A 20,074-nucleotide genomic window follows, 5' to 3' on the forward strand; every position below is an offset into this window, starting at 1 on the left:
GAAGATGTAGGCAGGAGCCTGGCTGGGAGGGGGAGAGGTCTGAAGGGTAGGTAGATGCAGAGGTTCAAAAGGAGCGTTACATGACCAGCGTGGGCGTTGTGGGCAGCCTGGAGCTGGGGCCGGATGGGGCAGTTGAAATAATCAGGATGAGGAATTCACAACCCATATAAAGATGTGACCGTGTCCACTTTGGTGCTCCCCGGGGATCAACAGGGCCCCAGGAGCGAAAGAAAAGCTGCCCACCAAGGGCTCCCCTGTGCCGGGTCTTGGCGGGGATCGTTCCCTCCTGGCGGCTCGCTAATGCAGCGTCTCCCTGGGCAAGCTTTGGGCCCCACCAGAGATGAGCAGAATTCCTGCCCTGTCCCTTCTCACCCCTGGGCCACCTGCACGTTCCCGGAGTCCCGGCTGAAACCACCCCGAGGGAAGTCTCTTCCCTCACTCGCCGGACTCCATCTTTGAGCGGTTCTGCCCTACTTTGGGAGCCGGGCTCACCTCCCCCGAGCCCCCTGCCATGAGCCGCTCCCGGCCCGATTCTCGGCGCAGCAGGGGCGGGCGCTTCCTGCCCTCCCCGGGCGGGGGTGGGAAGGGGAGCGGAGCGGAGCTGCCAGCTGCATTGGACCACGGCCGGGCGTGTTTGTTTTGGAGCAGATGTAAACGCGGGGCCCTTTGCGCTGGGAGGCGGCGCAGATGGCGAAGGGGTTTGTTGAGGCCAAGCCCTGAGGCCCCTGGAAGGGAGGCGGGGTGAACTCCGCTCCTGTCCCGGGGCTCGCTCCGAGTTCGCCCTGCTCCCCTCCGCCGCCGCCCCGTATCCCCGCGGCTGGCAGGGGAGTAGCGAGCCCTGCTAGGGCGGGGTGGGGGCTCTGATCTCTCCCGGGTCGCTGCCTAAGCCAGCCCTGGGCCATTGTGGCAGCCGGCACCCGCGGCCTCCTCCCCGCGACCTGCAGCCTTTTGTTAGGCAGATGCAGGCAGGAGGGGGGGGGGGGGGGGGGCGATGACCAGCCCCGCTTCCCACGTCACGTTGTGAATGAGACAAAACAGGAGCAAAGCTCAGGCTCGCAGACGCACTGAGCTGCCTCCCCCTCGCGCGTCGGCGCCGCCGGGCTCCGAGCCGCCCAGAGGCCGGGAGCGCAGGGCGGCCGGGGTGGGGCTGGGGCTGGAGCGGGGCGAGCTCGTGAGCCCCCTGCCCTGGGCTCGGGATTTCAGCACCGCGGAGAGCTCCCCGCGGCCGGCCGGCCGGCCCCGGGCATGGCCAGCGCGCAGCAGGGCGAGAAGCAGCTGTTCGAGAAGTTCTGGAGAGGCACCTTCAAAGCCGTGGCCACGCCGAGACCCGAGAGCGTCATCGTCGCCAGCATCACCGCCCGCAAGCCGCCGCCGAGGTGAGGCTCGGGGAGAGGCTCCGCCGCCCTGGGGCAGAGGGCGCTAAGCCAGCCCATTGCGCTCGCTGGGGCTTGGCTGGAGTGGGGGAGCCAGCGTCCGGCAGGGCAGGGCATGGGAGGGGGGGTAGGTTGGGGGTCATCTCCCTGGGAAACTTTCCCTAGACTCCCGGTTGGGACTAGGGTGACCAGACAGCAAGTGTGAACAATCGGGACAGGGGCTGGGGGGGTAATAGGAGCCTATATAAGAAAGACCCAAAAATCAGGACTGTCCCTATAAAACCAGGACATCTGGTCACCCTAGTTGGAGGGGGGTGACCTGCCGGGGGCATGTGAGCACTTTGGTTTCCTAGCTCCGCTCCGGTCTCTGGGGCAGCCACGGATGGAAATATCCCCTCTTGCTGCTGCGGTGCGGAGGGGGAAGGCAGCAGAGCGCTTCGTGCCAGGTTGAGGTCTGTGTCTGGGTCACTGCCCGCCTGAGTGGAGTTGGCTAGTGGGAACCAGACTCAGTGGGGTGGAGGTGGAAGGGTCAGGCGCGCCGCTAGTCAGTTTGAATGAAAGGAAACGGGAGAAATAAGACCAAGGACCTGACCTGGAGGAAGGAAGGTCGGTGGCAAGGGAAGACTGAGCAGGTGGGAGGATTTAGCACTTGCTTATTGGTGACACAGTCAAAGTTGGATCATTTCAAAATTAACCCTGAGCAAAGCTATTCCTGTAATGAGCCCTGTCCTGCTATTTCATCCCAGCCCCAGCAAGTCCTTAGCTCTTCTAGAAGGGAAACAGCTCAGGTGAACTCCTGCTCCAAGCTCCTAAAAGAGCCAGGGATCCTGGGGCTGAATGCTGCAAGGACTGGTGAACATTCAACCCGCCAGCTCTCTTTGGGGTCTGCGCCTCCTTCATGGTCAGGCCCAGTACAGGCAGACCAGCACAACTGTTCACAGAAATGTGCACAGAAGGTTTAGGCATCACAAATGTTCCTGCCAATCCGTATTCCCCTGGGTACTAGCCCAGAGCCTTCACCTTGTGCTTTTGGGAGTCATCCAGTCATTGCGCTTTAATAATACAATGTGGCTCCGCTGACCAGTACCCCCAGCAAATATTCTGAAGCAGTGGTCTTGGTGAATGCTGGAATATATTTGTGTAGCCCATTTGTTGGTGTGGAGGTGGGGGGACCTCCCAGACTTGAAAATCCAAGTCTGGTTCCTGATAACTTGCAAACAGGAAACTAATTCTGTACCCCAGTGGCTCTCAATTTTTCCAGACAACTGTACCCCTTTCAGGAGGCTGTTTTGTCTCCCGTACCCCCAAGTTACACCTCACTTAAAAACTACTTGCTTAAAAATCAGACATAAAATACAGAAATGTCACAGCACACTATTACTGACAAATTGCTGACTTTCTCATTTATACCATATAACTATAAGATAAATCAATTGGAATACAAGTATTGCACTTACAGTTCAGTGCATAGTATATAGAGCCGTATAAACAAGCCATTGTCTGTATGAAATTTTAGTTTGTACTGACTTCGCTAGTGCTTTTTTCTGTAGCCTGCTGTAAAACTAGGCAAATATCTAGATGTGTTGATGTACCCCCTGGGAAGACATATGTGTACCCCTGGTTGAGAACCACTGCTGTACACCACTCCCTGCAAACCCATTCACTTAGCTCTAATTCTGAGTTTATGCTAAAGTGTCCCTGTAAATTTTGTGATCAGTAACTTAGTGGTTTGTGGCAGGTTTTGTTTTCAGGATGACTAGTAACAAGTATAGGCAGGTGCATAAATGTCCTGGAAATACCCAAATCTGCGAAGCTGGCATTGTCATGACCTGCCACATCCTGGGGCTAAAACTTAAAGATGGCAGGTTGTGCTGCCTGCAATGGTTCAGTATCTTATCCGCCTTTCGTTCCTTAAAGATCATGGGAGATAATGACATCTGATTGTGGTATTTTATTTAGTAATTATGGAACACACTGGTCTACAGCTGTCTAACAGAGAGACCAATATTTTACTTGATGTCTGTGTCCCTCCCCTTTATTGTTGGGGAGGGTTAAGATGTCTATGAAGGTTGAAACAGAGAGATGATGGCTGTGTATGCCTATTCCAGTCTCTTGTGCTTTTGAACTGATATTTGTGTTTAAACAAATAATTGTGTAGGTGTCTATCTGTAATTCCTCAGAGGATTTCTCATAAAAAAATCAATCACAATCAAAATGAAGGGACAGCAGGATAAAAGGACTGAATAAAATAACTTTAAGAGCCATGAAAAGTGAAAATGTTTCTTTGCTTTGAACTAGGAGTATAGTATAGTGTTTTAAGGTCAGGGTTTCTCATTTTCTTGGGTTGCTGCCATTAATTTCATCCTTTGATGACTGAGGAATACTGTGAGTTGCGTGCAGTTCTTAGCAGAAGAAAATGATTGGATTGTATATTATCCTGGAAACTTACAGCACAAAGCTTATTCCAGAGCCTCTCCCTTTATTGTTGTGCCAACAGCGATGCCGTCTGTCCTATAAGCATTTTTAAAACCTTTGGTTGGATTTTCTTTTTTTTTTAACCTCTTCCCACCTTTACATTCTAGAAGTCAAATCCTCATTTGCTACAAATCATTGCAATTCCATTGAAGTTAACAGATCTGTGCTGGTTCACATCTGCTAAAGATTTGGCTTTAGATATTTTAAAAGGAGTTCCATAGCCCTGCTATTTCAAATCTTTTTAGTGCGCTGAGAACCCTGTCTCTCTTTTCCCCCTCCCCCGAACCCCATATCCATTCTGGAAAATAGTTGTGCTTTAGAGCCAGCTATAGCAACATCTCACTAGAGCCGGCACCCCTAGAATCTGTAGAACATCCTCTTAGAACCTCCAGAATTCCCACTGATCCAACCTGCATTGCTGTCAGTCTAACTCTAGACCCTGGAACCCGTAGAATGATTGCCTACTTAGCACCCCCATCCCTGAACTTATCACCAAGTCAGTACAAATGCAGATGAATATTTTTTTTGCCTCGTAAACTCAGGAGAGGACCTAGGAAGATTCCAATTTAGGTTGAGATCTGCTCCCCTTTCATTCACAGCAACTAACTGGCTCACTGTCAATAGGTGGACTCGGATGAAATGGGAGTCTAAATATAGACATTTTCATGTGTTAAGTGGTAATGCGGCATTATTGCAGCTGGGCTCCTATAAAAGGCTGTGTCTTATTGGTTACGTTTGCAAAGAATCAGTTACTTTGGAACTTCCAAATAGAGCCCATGCAGGAAGACAAGATGGGGCCTGATTCCCACTGCCCCATGCCTTGTGTAATCATATACCTATACCAAGTGGGGGCAAGTTGCTACCCAATCAGAATGGCAGGGTTTTGCACAGGTGTAGATGCTGGCGCAGGGCAGCAGAGAATCCAACCCAGGCTCCAGTCTTGTGTGCCAGCTGCTGTCCTCTTTCCAGAGTTTTGCTGATAGGCTGAAAACCAATACTTGGGATTAGACTTGCATGCCTGGCTATGCACAGTACTGGCGACTGTCCTAGGTGCCCTCGGGCAGGTTAGAAGGGTACAGAGGGGCACCCAGCAGTCTGTGCCCAGAACAAATTCTAGTGCCGTCAGCCAGTGTTCTCCTACAGGTTCCTGGGCAGTGCATTTTGGCCCCCTTGAAGGAGGAACAGCATATTCTCCATTTTTCACCTGCCCTTAGTGGTAGAGGGTGGGGGAGAGAGGTGGAGCCATTGCCATTACCTTCCCCCACCTGCTTTCAGACAAGTAACCCTCAAAGGAGGGTGCAAGCAGCGTCTCCATAGGGTTTCTGGGCTGCCCAGAAACAAGACAGAACCTTCTCCACCCTAACCCTTCCCCTCCCCAGGGCACCCAGGCTACCAGGATCTATTAGGGTTTGAACAGTGCCAGTCAGTCCAGTGTGGGAGCGGGGCTGCCAGCTGCACAGATCAGTCACTGATTAGTTGCCATGGGGGCTGCACCCCTACTTGCTCTCCAGCACGCCCGCAGGGATACCTCTGGGGCACAGCAGATAAACCCAAGCCCCTTGCATAGATGCTAACTACACAACAACGTTTACAGGCAAAAAAAAAATATCTGTCAGTCTCGTAACATAGCAATAGATTTTCCATGTACGCTTGGCTGATTTCTTGCAGCTCCCGTTGCCTCCAAGTGGCGTTTTTGGAGCTCAGCACCTCTGGAAAATCAGGCCTGAATAGTCCAGAAAGGTTTATTTAAAGTGTTTTTATTCCTCATTCAGATGCTTGTACAGTAATATAAGGAGGCCCCAGTGGTTTATTCCAGCTGAGAAAACAAGCATTCATATACCAATTTGCTTCAGAAATTTCAAAGACGCAGATTACAAGGTGGTAGCTCTCAGTTAATTACAAACACACACACTGGTAAAACGCATCCAGTGGCTTTCTCTTCCTAGTGTTGTAGGTCCTGACCCTCTAGCTTCTCTGTCACTTGCAAGGGAAGAAGAAGAAGTAGTTCAAATGCATCGGGCAGAATTATGATCTCTAAAAAGTGAGTCACAGCTCTTCTATAGATAGAACATGAGAATGGCTTTCTACCCATTTGGTTCAACCAAGGATTGCAACTTAAAACCAAAATAGCGGTTAGTAATTCAAAGCAATGTTTGCTGCACATATTCAGAGGGGTTCTTCTGACAGCCTGTGGGCCATCACAAGTGCTGTATAATGGATGGCTCTGAGGTTGGAAGATAGTGATGCAGTTTTGTGTTTGAATTGGTTTCTTATTTTCTTCTTAAAAGTGAATTTAACAGGGACATTTTTGTTGCCATTTTCTTGATTTTTGTGGGGCAGGTTCATGTTATCTCTTAGGACACTAACAGTGGGCACGTCTAGAACACTTTGCATCCGAAGATCTTAAAAGGTTAAGCATTGAATCCTTGAAGCATATTATTAGCCCTTTTTTCCAGAAGGAGAAACTGAGGCAGACAGCTGAAATGCCTTGTCCAAGGTGGGTCAGCTCATCAGTGATAGAGCTGGGATTAGAAACCAAGATTAACATTGCAGCACCTCTGAGTGGGATTATTATTTTTTTAATAATCAATTTACAAGGAACTTCAGTTTCCCTATGAAGTGAAGTGAGTTTCCCAAGGTCACACAGTTAGTCAGTGGCAGAGACTGGAAAGCGTGTGCAGTTTTTCTGACCCCCAGTCATGTGCTTCAGGCACTAGATGGTGCTTCCTCTCTGGTGTCAGAATTGTCAGAAATAATCAGAGCACTTTGTTGAGGCACCATTTCAGGACAGGAAGGTAAATGTTTCTACTCAAGCTTTACACATTGATATTCATGACATTTGAATTTTTTTAATCAAATAAGCATGCGAGTAAATCACTTGATTTTCTCTGACCCACCTCCCCAGTATGTTGTAGGGTGGGTTGGGGGGGAGGGGAGGGCTGACCCACAAGTGCAAAGAACACAGTTACCAATTCAAGGGAGTAATTAGTATGTCTCTTCTGAAGTGTTGCCCTTTTACTTCTCCACCATAATGGGATATTACTATGCACAGAAAACAGTCTCTTCTATCACACACTAGATCAAAGCTAATGACAATGCCATTTGAGCTTTGGCTAAATACGGATCATGCTGGGGGTCTAGAGAGGGAGATGCTGGGACAAGACTACTTTCTGATGCTAACACCATGGGGCAGAGGGCCTAGTCTTGCAAGATGTCAGGCATCCTCAGTTCCCACCACAATCACTGGGGTTGAGGGCTTTTGGTAACTCAGGATAGCTCCGTGGTTTGAGCATTGGCCTGCTAAACCCAGGGTTTGCGAGTTCAATCCTTGAGGGGGCCATTTAGGGATCTGGGGCAAAAATCTATCTGGTGATTGGTCCGGCTTTGAGCAGGGGGTTGGACTAGATGACCTCCTGAGATTCTATGGCAGATGTCCTGCTGAATCACTTGTGTGTTTAAGAAAAGGATTTGGCCCTAAAACACTTGTATGTCATATCTATGGGGCTAGATCTTCATCTGGTGGCAATCAGCAAAGCCATTGAAGTCAAAGGAGCTATGCCAGTTTACAACAGCTGATGCTGTGACATATCAAGTGCTGATTTCAAGAGTCTGCAGCAATATTTCTTCTGGGGCAGATTCTGCTCACAGCCACACCAGTGTGGATTCACTGGGCTTGATTCGCAGCTGTTCCTCCAGCTTTACAGGGAGGTGAATCCATTGAAATCAGCAAAGTTCCGTTGGTAGAAAACAGGATGATCACAGGGCTGAGTCATCCCAGGGACTGCAATAGTTGCTCTAGATTTACACCAGTATAACCAAGCACAGAATTTGGCCCACAGGGTCTAATTGGTAAGACAAACTCCCCCAGAGAATAAAACAGTTCAAGCTAAGTGCAGTGACAATTTAATTCATGAGCAGGGTGTCGTGCTCTCTAGTATTAGGGCTGTTTGCACTTCACCAAATCTGCATTTTTCTCGGTCCTTCAGCTTCAGGAATGGGGGAGGGAAGGGGAAAGCTATTTCCATTCCCTTCTTGGTGGGGGGGAATAGCGCCTCCCCCCAAGTCAGGATGTTAGACGGTCTGCTGCTCTCTGAACTGCCTCCCCAGACTGTCCTGCTTTTTGCCGCCTGTGATGTATATCTACATTAATGCAGACTTTCAACTGGCGGTGTCAGAAGACCAGCTGTAGGAGCATGTTTTGTTATGGACAAGCGTGAAATTTACAATCTCTCTGATTGTGATCAATCAGATTAGGAAATTGAAAAAGACACTGCTTAGACTTCCAAATAAGAACAGCAAATCTAGTTTCCACAGAAAGCATTCAGAGTATCTTCTGTCTTCATGCATGAGAGAAACCACAATTTCTACCCCCCACCCCATGCACCAGGCTATATTACTTGCACATAGCTACCAGAGCTGTGTCTAAATGCTACGCTTTCTCTTGAATTTCACCGAAAGATCCTTGCTTTTTAAATATGTCACAATCGAAGATGAAATAAAACACAGAATTAAGATGTCATAGAAACAAAGCAAGCCCAAGTAACAGGAACAATACCAGGCTTCCAAAATGGTGATTAAGTAATTCATATTGATGAGGGACTATTCACAACAAATATTCAGATACTATGGACTAAACGTTTCCTGGGTGCTTGATTTGCCAAAGCTTTATTTCTAGTTTGACGGCTATGTGGAGAAACGCAGGATGTGATAATTTTCAGGCTTCATTAAAAGTTAGCAAATGCAAGTGTTCTTTCATTTTACAAGACAATAAACACTCCAGTGGGAGGGAGGGAACCATCTGTGCTTAGGTGTAGAAGGCTTTTAATGTAACAGGAAAAGTGGTCTGATAAACTCCACCCTTGGTGCTTTGCACACAAGCCAATTCTGCTGCTAACCCCATGGAACAGGGTCTCTGAACTGGCTCACTGTTAGCAGCGTTCTTGCTGAGAGGGTTCAACATCTCCATGCAAAGGCAGAATTGTGCTCCTCTTGTCTTCCCACAGCATATGTTGCAGAAGAGCAATACCCTGCACAGGAAATGTGATCCTCCCTGTGGTCTGTCCGTCCGCATGGAAACGTCCTGCCACAGGTGTTAGGTTCGTATTGTTCCCAGTAACAAATTTCAGTTACTCCGTCCAACAAAACCACCCTCTGCATCTCAAGCTGAGGCTCTGGTTCTGTTCCTGCAGGTGAGGCATTTTGCCCCACACAGAACCAAATCTTGCCCTCACTCATATCCATCAGGGGATGGCCTTGTGGTTAAGGTGCTGGACTAGACTCAGGAGACTGTGAGGCAGTTCTCTGCTCTGCCCCAGACTCTGTGTAACCATGGGCAGGGTCGCTTAATCTGTCGGTGCCTCAGTTCCCCAGCTGTCAAATGGAGAAAACATACCTCCCCCCTCCCTTTTTTTGTCTTGCTTGTTTAGATTGTAAACTCTTCGGGGCCGGGGCAGTCTCTCACTGTGTCAGTACAACCCATAGCACCAGGGTGCCTCAGTCTCAGCTGGGGGCTCTAGGTGCTACCGGGATATAAATAATGAAGTTACACTTGTGAGTTCTGTGAAGTCAGTAGGTTCCATGGTTATCAATGAGGGCAGCATTTGTTTGACACTCTCTCTTTAGAAGGCAGGTGAGAGTTACTCACAAAGGAAAGAAGATCACAGGTCCCTGGCTGCAGTATGGTAGTCTCATAAGTATTTTACACTGATTCTTTTTTTTTTAATGTGAGCAAAACATCCTATTTCATAGATTCATAGACTCTAGGACTGGAAGGGACCTCGAGAGGTCATCGAGTCCAGACCCCTGCCCTCATGGCAGGACCAAATACTGTCTAGACCATCCCTGATAGACATTTATCTAACCTACTCTTAAATATCTCCAGAGATGGAGATTCCACAACCTCCCTAGGCAGTTTATTCCAATGTTTAACCACCCTGACAGTTAGGAACTTTTTCCCAATGTCCAACCTAGACCTCCCTTGCTGCAGTTTAAGCCCATTGCTTCTTGTTCTATCCTTAGAGGCTATGAACAAGTTTTCTCCCTCCTCCTTATGACACCCTTTTAGATACCTGAAAACTGCTATCATGTTCCCTCTCAGTCTTCTCTTTTCCAAACTAAACAAACCCAATTCTTTCAGCCTTCCTTCTTAGGTCATGTTCTCTAGACCTTTAATCATTCATGTTGCTCTTCTCTGGACCCTCTCCAGTTTCTCCACATCTTTCTTGAAATGCGGTGCCCAGAACTGGACACAATACTCCAGCGGAGGTCTAACCAGAGCAGAGTAGAGCGGAAGAATGACTTCTCGTGTCTTGGTTACAACACACCTGTTAATGCATCCCAGAATCATGTTTGCTTTTTTTGCAACAGCATCACACTGTTGACTCATATTTAGCTTGTGGTCCACTATAACCCTAGATCCCTTTCTGCCATACTCCTTCCTAGACAGCCTCTTCCCATTCTGTATATGTGAAACTGATTGATCCTTCCTAAGTGGAGCACTTTGCATTTGTCTTTATTAAACTTCATCCTGTTTACCTCAGACCATTTCTCCAATTTGTCCAGATTATTTTGAATTTTGACCCTATCCTCCAAAGCAGTTGCAATCCCTCCCAGTTTGGTATCCTCTGCAAACGTAATAAGCGTACTTTCTATGCCAATATCTGAGTCGTTGATGAAGATATTGAACAGAGCCGGTCCCAAAACAGACCCCTGCGGAACCCCACTTGTTATACCTTTCCAGCAGGATTGGGAACCATTAATAACTACTCTCTGAGTACGGTTATCCAACCAGTTATGCACCCACCTTATAGTAGCCCCATCTAAGTTGTATTTGCCTAGTTTATCGATAAGAATATCATGCAAGACCATATCAAATGCCTTACTAAATTCTAGGTATACCACATCCACCGCTTCTCCCTTATCCACAAGACTTGTTATCCTATCAAAGAAAGCTATCAGATTGGTTTGACATGATTTGTTCTTTACAAATCCATGCTGGCTATTCCCTATCACCATAGATTTCTAGGGTCTCTGTGCTGTGAGCCCCGAGGATTGATCTCTCTAGTGTAGCAGAGGGTCCAAGAGATCATAAATCTAAAACATTTGCCAGCGTTAAGCAGGTTTCCTCAATGAACTCTGCCTGTCCTATGAACAGCATCCCTCATGGCCCTGTGCTCTACAGCCAGAACAGAGTGGAAGGATCATAGTTCCGTTACTGTCACTCTGGGATGCTGACAGCGTTATCTAGGGTTATCTGACGCTTCCTAACTTATTCATTAGATCTCTACGTGTCAGCTATATGCGTCCGCTCTCCATCCTAGAAGGAAAGTTGCTCTAAGGTTTCAGATATTTCCTCTTAGAAACATCTCTGCAGGCAGATCTCTGTTCTCAGGTATGCTTTTTTTTTTTCCCAAATGTTTTGTCTGTGATTTGATAAAGCGCAGTGGATTAGCCTTTTTCCTCAGCACATTCTTGGCCAACTGAAGGGAGCATCTTTAGCCTTATCTAGGAGAGAGGGGCAGACATGGAGAGGAGCCTAGCTAGCCAAATTAAAAAATTAAGTTGACCTGTCTGGGTTTCTGTTTAGTCACACACTTGACAGCTTGTCATCTGTCCGTTTTACAGAATTTAACCCTGTAATTGGTTTCTTAGGCTTTCCAGTGGTAGATAGAATTGCATCCTCTATAGCATAGTGCTAATCAGAAACTCTTGTCTGACTTCTGAATTAATTGGGAGAAATCCTGTTCTCCCAGCCGGTGTCACTCCCCTGTGCACCAGTGGGACGGAGCAAAGAGGGTGGCCTATAACGTTGCTGCTCTGTGTAGTTCCTGCATCTTGCACAGCTAGAGAAACCTGAGAATGCCTTGAACATAAACCAGCTGCGACAGCTACAGAAACTAGCCCCCAATCAGCACGGTGCAGGAGTGCCCTGACTAGAGCCGCTCCGACCACTAGCTGAAACGGAATCTGCTCTTTCAGCTTTGCTGAAACGGTTTGTGGCGCTGTCTGGGCTTCAGTGAGAAGTTTGTCAGGAGCCAGGGAGCTAGCCATCCAGTGAGGCCACTGGCCTGGAATACGGGGCTATGTCTACACAGCCTGCAGCAGTGAGTCTCCTAGCCCAGGCTAGGAGCTGCCACTTCACAATGCAGCTATTTTTAGAGTGCGAGCACGAGCCCCCAGTCTGCCAGCACACGCTGGGAGGTTCGCGGTTGTGGGCTGTGTAGCCAGACCCTGGGAGATCCGGGTTCAAGTCCCTGCTTTGTCATTCCAGCTGATGCTGAATCAGGCCAACCCTTGTGAATCAGGGCCTTGACCCTGGGTAACCCTCCATCCAGGCCTGTGCCCTGGCCACCAGGCTATTATCGGTCTGTCTTTCTCTAGTGTCGAATTAAACCACATTTCAAAACCTTGACAGTTTCCCTGAAACAGAATTGTCCTTCCCCAGACAGCACTAGTCCCGACCCACCCCCTCTCAGTAACCAGGCCCTCTGGCAGCCAGGAAAGTATGTGGTAGCAGAGCCCCTACGTGGGCCATAAAGGTGGTGTAATGCCAAGCCCGTTCTGTACCATGCTCAGCTTAGCTGGACCCAAAGATCAAGCCCTTTGGGGTCTGGAATCCACTCAAGCTCTAGGGGGTTGGGAGCACGTTCTCTAGTAAAAACCCATGCGTCATCCTGGAACAAAAGAAGAAATTAACCCCCTCTCCCATCTCACTTCCTCCTCACCGCCACCTGAGCTTGTGGTGCTGCTGTGGGATGAGTTTAGAGACGTGCCTGGAGCTCAAGCTAGAATAGCTTGACCATCGGTGAGGGTCACTTGCACTCAGTTGTGAAGCGGGCTGGAGCCCCTCTGGGAGGCAGGGAGAAGTGCTTTCTTAAGTAAATGGATTATTGATCAGCTTGTAGCGTTAAAGAACAAATAAGACAATCAGGAAAAGGGACTTTTCCAATTAACCTTTCCTGAAACGTGGCCGAGCTGTGCGGTGCTGGGACCTGCATGAAAAGGGAGCACCAGGCAGAGGACAAACCGCTCCAAAGTAGGCCTGCATTGGAAATCTTCGCGCATGTCTACACCGCAATCCAAGGTGTGACTGCGGCCCCGGTAGACGTGCCTTTTTGGATCTTGCTAGCTTGAATCATAGCAGCAGTGAAGTCGTGGCAGCATGGACTGACTGACCCTCGCATTGTACAGGAGCGGCTAGTTGTGCGGCTCTGGCTTCGCTGCTGTTGTATCCGGGCGAGCTAGATCAAAGCTAGCCAGGGTATGCAAGCATGTGCTGCAATCACACCTCTGACTGCAGTGTAGACATGTCCTAAGAGCCCACCAACGTCAGGTGGGTCTGGGGTTTACTGGCCTTTCTGGTCCACTTACTCTTATTGTTAAAAACATGCCACCTCACTCAGCTGCCCCATTCATGTGAGGTTAAGAGGGGGGTAAGAGGGATAAGCTGAGATGGAAAAACTCATCCCTTGAACTGCAACCCCCCACTGGGATGTCCTGGGCTCAGAAATGGCCTTGAGCTTTGCTCTTTTCCTTGGGACCCCCACAGGAGAATGCAAATCCAGGCATCGAGCTGGGGGAGAGACACGTTCTCCATGGGAAAATAAAGATAGGGCTACCTCAGCTCTATTCTTGATGCACAGCCTAGACTGCCCAGTGGCTAGGGAAAGCATGGGATGTGGGGAATGCCCATCCTGTGGAACTATCTGCTGGAGAGGGACGAAAACTCTGTTTATGGAACTTGGGAGTTTCCCCCAAATTGTTCCATTGCTAAGGATGAGGGTGGTACCCACCATATGCACCCTTATGGAGCAAGACAGTGATTCCACTCACAGCTCATGCTCTCTGAGGCGGTACCAGTGGCTCAGAGAAAGCTGCTCAGTGGTCCTGTGACATTGCACCAGCTGGGATGTCCCCCGCCCCCAAGCAGTGTAGCCAGAAGCTGGGGGACAGGGAACTCCTGAACCCAGGGGAGGTTTCCTGAGCATGGAGGGAGATTCCCAACGAGCCCTCACTGGACATACAGAGGTAGCTGACCTCCCCTGTCCATGCAGGAATCGGAAGATCTGTACATGGGGTGGAGGGGTGTCTCAGATCTCAGGGGAACATTTCCCCACCCAGGTTGGGTTTTGTGTTTAAATTGAATCACTCCAGGAGGTGGAAAATGGGTTTAGATGGCAGGAAATGAAGATTTCTGAACTGAGACCTGTGACATGGTCCAAGCCTTCTGCAGACTCTTAGCCTCCGGGCTGATGACTCATCCCTTGGAACAAAGCAGGAGGAAAGTGCCTCCTGGCAAAAACCTGGGAACCAGTGAGTTCCAGAGCTTGGTATTTTTTAGGCCAGAAGGGACCATTCTGTCATCTAGCCTGACCTCCTGTGTAACGCAGCTGTTCGGGATTCCAGTTGTTTCTCTCAGCAATGTCACTGAGCTGGCAATGGTGGTTCCTGCTGCCTCAGAAACGTAACCCCTTCTGCCCCACCATTCTGGACTGGGCAATAATTATTTAGATTTTAGGTCTTATTCGCCTTGCACAAAAAATGAAAGGCAGCCTCGTGTGAAAAGGCTAATCTCCCAAAGACTGACAGTGACACGAGGAAAACTGAGCAGTAGAAGCAATAAAGCGGTGACCAGGAAGCTCTCCTTTCTTAGTGCTCTGTTGCTCTGCAAAGCAACTCCTGCCCCAGCAGCGTGGCATGCCACGTCGCTTGGGTTACTGATTCCGTGGACAATCTGCAGAGTTTACACATGAAAAGATGGTTTTTCTCCTTTTGTAATGAGGCTCCGGGTCGAGTGGAGCCTCTCCCGTTCACACAACAGCAGCCAGGAAATCCCTGCGGGACACACGGTCAAATCAGGCCTGTTGTTTCCCCGCTGTAGCTGAGTGGGTTAGCCCAGGTGTTGCTGTGAGCAGAAGTTGGAGGCAGTTGGGGTGGCCTGGTTTGCTTGCTGGTGGAAAGACGAACGCTTGACTCCGAGCCAGGCTGAGTAGGAGGAACTGGCGGTGAGATACGTCTTTCACTTATAAACGGAGCTGATTTGATCCGGAATCAGCCAGGCGCGATAAACACAGGACTCCATCAAAGCCCGTTTTGACAGGGTTAGTGCAGCAGTAAGATCTGCTCCCCGGTACTGCAATTAGGGGCCGCACATTGCCTGTGGGTGCACAGCTGCATCTCCCGTTTAAGTAAACGGCAGTATTGTGCAGATAGCTGACTTCAAGACAGGCCTTGGTTTGACTCTTCTAATTCTGCTTCAGCTGCACTAATTCTACCGTGCCTGGCACAGTGGGGGCCCCGTCTCCGCAGGAGTTCCCAGGTGTTATGGCAATACAGATACGCGATAATCCGGGAGAGGCAACATTTGCCCCATGGAGAACTCTGCGGCTTGGATGATCCATGGGCAGCACCCCGGAGCGGGGTGTTTTCCTCTTTGCCGCATCCTACCTAACGAGCTGCTAAAAGAACTTCCCAACATCCATTCCCTTCCAGGTAGGCTGCAGCCAGCCAACCAGCAGCCATCAGTAAATAGACAGTGCTTATTGCAGCCACATAAATAACACAGTGCCTGCCCTCGAGCACTAATTTAGTGGCACTCAGCAGCGTCGAGTTAATTTCCTGTATAAAAAGTTAAGCTTTTTTTTTTTTTCTTTGCGCTGAGATGAAAAAAAAAAAAGTTTATTTAATGTTTGGAAATATATTTTGCAATTACAGCTGGATTATTCATGTGTCGCGCTCTCCTGCTTGTAATTGTTTTTTGGTTTTGTTTTTTTAAATGAACAATGGCACATGGAGAACCCTCTTGGGCGTCCCTGGATAATGGAATTGCATTGCTGTCATCACTTGCCTTTAAAACGGCCACACGGGTGAAAGTTCCTATTTCCTGCGCCAGTTCCGAGCCACCTCTTGGCTGCTAAGGCCGAGATGGATTCACCCCCTCCATCCCCATCCCTAGTTTTGTCATGTCGAGCGATTTATTTCTTTAAGCAAGGCTTGTCTGGCTTTGCTTAGCTTGTTGATAGGTGATCTAATATCCATGAAATGTTAAATGGCCCAATGAACTAATTAGGTATTAACCTGCCTGCATGAAAGCAGTTTCTTCGCAGGCTGGGATATTGAGAAGAGATTTATTAAATGTTTTTATCGATCCAGGAGTGCCCTTTTATTACTGCTCTTCATGTGTGACGGGTAAATCAAGCGCCACCTACAGGTAGCCTAGGGCTTTGCCACCTGCGGCACTTTCTGCCCCACTAATCTGCTGGGTGGTCGTGCTCGCCTAACGGTGTGTTCCGACAGGATCTGTATCAGTAGCAAGGGATTGCACGGGGAAAAAGCAAAGAAGGGATGAGGTGACTCACATTTTTGCTGATCTCCGCCCTGGTAAAGGGATGCCACCATTTTCCCTTGGATTAGAAGCATCTTTCTGGAGAAGACAGGTTAGCACCTGGAGCTTTTTATGTGTGCCTGGGTGAAACTCCCCTGGGAAAAGGGCCTGGGCAAGGCCGATGCAGCACGTAGACCCTGAAATTACAGTTTCAGGGGCCCACTGGCCTCGTGCTGGTCTTCTAAACCCCTGGAGATTTAAAGGCATTGCATTCGATGCCAGGAGCCTGCCGTTCCTTGGCATCTGGATTAACTTTTTCCTCCCCCCTGCCTTCCCTGTAGAATCTGACAATAGAGATGGGCAAGGCTGGCAATTAGGACATTATCTGGTCATTGCCATTCCAGGGTTGCCCCTTGAGTGGAGCTGAGAAAACAGCCTGGATGGATTTCATTTGCTATTAATGCCCTTCGCTCGAACCACAAGGCCATGTTCCCTTTCACTGGTTTGTCCCAGGATGCACCTGCCATGTGTGATAATCGGGACCCTGAACCCTGCTTCCCTGGAATCCATGAAACCCCCTGGCTGCTTTCAAAGGCTGCGGCAGGGCAGATTCCATCTTCTAAAAGCTGATCCTCTTGACCGATCATTTCCCAGCTCCATTTCCCATCTCCTGTGCAGTAGCTGGCTAGAATAACACTGGGATTCTGGTGCTCCTCTCAGATAGCACCATGGGCTGTCTGCTGCCTGCTAGGGATGGAGACCTGATCTGTTATTACTGTTACCACAGTTCGACCTTTCCTTCTCCTACCAGATTGACAAGCAGTGAGGAGCCTAGCCAAGGGTTTTATGCTTTGCTTCCAGTTTTATGAATTAAAGATCCCTTTAAAAAAAAAAAGAGAGATGGAAAAGGAGGAGAAACGCAACTTCTGTTTACCTCTTCTTATAATACTTTACCCTCTAACACAAACAAAAAAATAAACCATCTTACATAAAGTGTGAACCAGGCTGAAATCCATGCCCTTCCTTTCAAATGGGAGTTCCCTAGGCCTAAAGAACATTTTTTTTTGCATCACAGCCGAAGAGTCCTTTTGTATTTCTCAGCCTCCCTGCAGTTCCATGTGTTTGTAAATGTAATGTAACTCTTCACACTGCTTTTCTCTTTCAACTCTGCTCTGTTTTCAGAGTCTATTGGTCCTGTTATTAGTCAGTTGTGTTTGGTAGTGAGGTTGACCGCTCCTGACATTTTTATCATGAGTCTTGTGGTACCCTGCATTCTCTTAAAGCCCTAGCTCCTGGAGTCCAGTGATTGCAGGATTAATCTTGGCTTTATAGGTGTTCAAGCAAAAAGCTTCTAGTCTTCATGGTTGCAGAGAAAAGCTTGAAAATTCAAAGCCAGCGCATCCTGAAGCCAGACACCAGAAGGCAAATGAAATTAATATAAAATATATTTTAATAGTCTCATGATTTTTGGAGGGGCCCTAACTCGTGATTTTTTTGAACATGTGGGGTTGGCAATACATTGGTAGTGCCTAGAAGCCCCAGCCAAGATCAGGGTTCCCTTGTGCCAATGCTGTACAAATATAGTAAGACGGCACTATAAATAGACACAGAGGAGTACCTGCCATTGGCTCCCATTGGCGCTCCCCCTTCTTGTTTGGCATCATTCATCACGTGACATGTTACATCTCCAGTGGATTTACTCACAGGATGATTGGGCTTTTACATGATAAGCTTCTCAGGACTTGATCCACACTTCTTATGTCTTGCATAATGAGAGTGCTGCTATATGAATTAATGATCAGTTAGCAATTATTGGTGTGACAGGTGACCAGTACCTGCTAAGATACATTTTGGGATCATTTCATTAGCAATGACACTAGTTGTTTATATTTGGTATGTTAAATATGCCCCAGTTCTCAACCTGGGCATTGGGAATAGATTTCAGGAGGGCACGCTCACCCTCTTTCAGGGGATCTTCCCACAACTTTTCTGTTGTAACATAGGGTCCTCAAAAGGCTGAAACAGCTGTGGTAGAGAGCACATTGAACGGGGTAGTTACTGCATATTAAATAAGCATCAGGGTCATTGAAAGACAGGTTGGCAGTTGCATGTGCTGTACTGAGGGACAGGAACTCCTGAGCTCTAACGTAGTCTCCTTCCACAGGATGGGGCAAGTTAGATGGGGCCAGATCCAGCAGCAGTTACATACACACATGAATATGATCGGGCAATGGAGGCAGAAAATTTAAAGGCCTAAATCCTACTATCTATAAAATGGGGACAGAACCTATTTAATGGCATCAGCAGCCCAACAGAAGACTTAATTTTTAAGGGAACTAGGCGTTACTAGATCAAATGATATCACACCAGTATTTACTGGATCTGAACTAGTACAAATTGAGGCTAAAGTTGGTTAGGGGACTCAGAATTCCTGCTCTGTTATTTCACATGGTACCATCAGCATCACATGCTGTGCTGCCAACCCAAAGCCTTGAAAAATCAAGTCATTCCCCATGAAAACCATGAGATTGGCTTAAAGTCACGATTTTTTCTTTAAAGTGGGGTCTTTTCTTTGCCTCCTGGTTTCTGAGCACTTGGGTCACATGTTGAAGCTTTATTCTGCAGCCACGGGGAGGCTACACATTTGAAGTTGAAATTCTCATGAAATCACTTGGCTCCAGGGGCTGGGCCTTCAAGACCAACACCAGATATCGTGAGTTGGCAGCTCTGTGCTCACTTAAGATCTGTATTCCTGCTCTTGTTGATTTCAGTGGGAGCAGGATTGAGGTCTTCTAGCCATCACTACTGCACAACAAATAGCGCAGCCATTCAATGCTAAACCCCGGCAAATGCATTTATAACAATCAGTTGCTGTATAATTACCATCCAAGGAGAGTCTGATTCAGGGCAGCTCTGTTGGATGGGCAGAACATGCAGGGCCCAGAGCAGCAGGACAGTAGGGGCAGCAAAATGGTCTAACTGCGGGTGTGCAGCTGAGCACAAGTGAGCAGGAGAGCCTGTTTCCCAGAGCCCCTGCAGCAGGTCCTGGCCTTATGAAATATACATGAAATCCTTAGCTGAGACTGTTGAGAAACTGCGGCTAGTAAATCTACCGCTAACAGATTTTTAAATAAAAGGCAGTTAAGGTCTGTGCAGTTTGCAGCCTGGATTTCTGCAAATGGGAGGAAGGAAAGAATAGGGAAGGGGAGAAAGACAGAAGGGTGGGCAGTGGCCAATGCCACTTAGGAGACAGTGAGATAAATGCCTCCCTGCTAGAACTCCACTGACTTCTTTGGCGTTGCCCCGGAGATAAATTTGGCCCATTAAGATTGTCCTTATGAGAGGCTTAGTGTATTTATCAGCTTTGATAGCAGTGGAAGAGGTAAGGACATGACTTATAAAGCCTGTCTTCTTTAGTCCATTACACCAGCTGCACAAGAGCAGACTGGAAGCTTCCCCAGGTGAAATGGAAGTGAACTGATGGCGAGGTGCATCTCTTCCATTAGCGACCAAACAGCTTCGCAGCACTGTCTTCCCCAGCCCTGGCCTTCCAGCACATAGTAAATGCGTCTGAGTTGGGAGCCCAGGTTGAGTCGATGAATCAGCCACAGATTTAAAGGGGGGAGATGCCAGGAAGGGCAGAATATAAAACACTTCCAGCTCCAGAAAATGTCACCTATCGCAGTGGTTCTCAAACTTGGGCCGCTGCTTGTTCAGGAAAAGCCCCTGGTGGGCTGGGCAGGTTTGTTTACCTGCCACGTCCACAGGTTCAGCCGATCGCGGCTCCCACTGGCCGCGGTTCACCGCTCCAGGCCAATGGGGGCTGCAGGAAGCGGCGCGGCCCGAGGGACGTGCTGGACGCCCTTCCCGCAGCCCCCATTGGCCTGGGGCGGTGAACTGCAGC

At 48.5% G+C, this 20,074-nt stretch overlaps 1 protein-coding gene across 1 annotated transcript in view; it reads left to right on the forward strand.

Moving 5' to 3' along the window:
* Positions 1-1,189: 1,189 nt before the first annotated feature.
* SRRM4 (serine/arginine repetitive matrix 4) overlaps positions 1,190-20,074 on the forward strand; it is a 141,633-nt gene continuing 122,748 nt past the window's right edge. The window contains exon 1 of the mRNA XM_054006277.1: positions 1,190-1,376. Within this exon, the coding sequence (XP_053862252.1) occupies positions 1,246-1,376 (131 nt within the window). The 5' untranslated portion in view covers positions 1,190-1,245. The remainder of the gene's footprint in view (positions 1,377-20,074) is intronic.

The sequence above is a fragment of the Malaclemys terrapin genome, chromosome 16, assembly GCF_027887155.1.
Source record: "Malaclemys terrapin pileata isolate rMalTer1 chromosome 16, rMalTer1.hap1, whole genome shotgun sequence".
Taxonomy (NCBI): domain Eukaryota; kingdom Metazoa; phylum Chordata; order Testudines; family Emydidae; genus Malaclemys; species Malaclemys terrapin.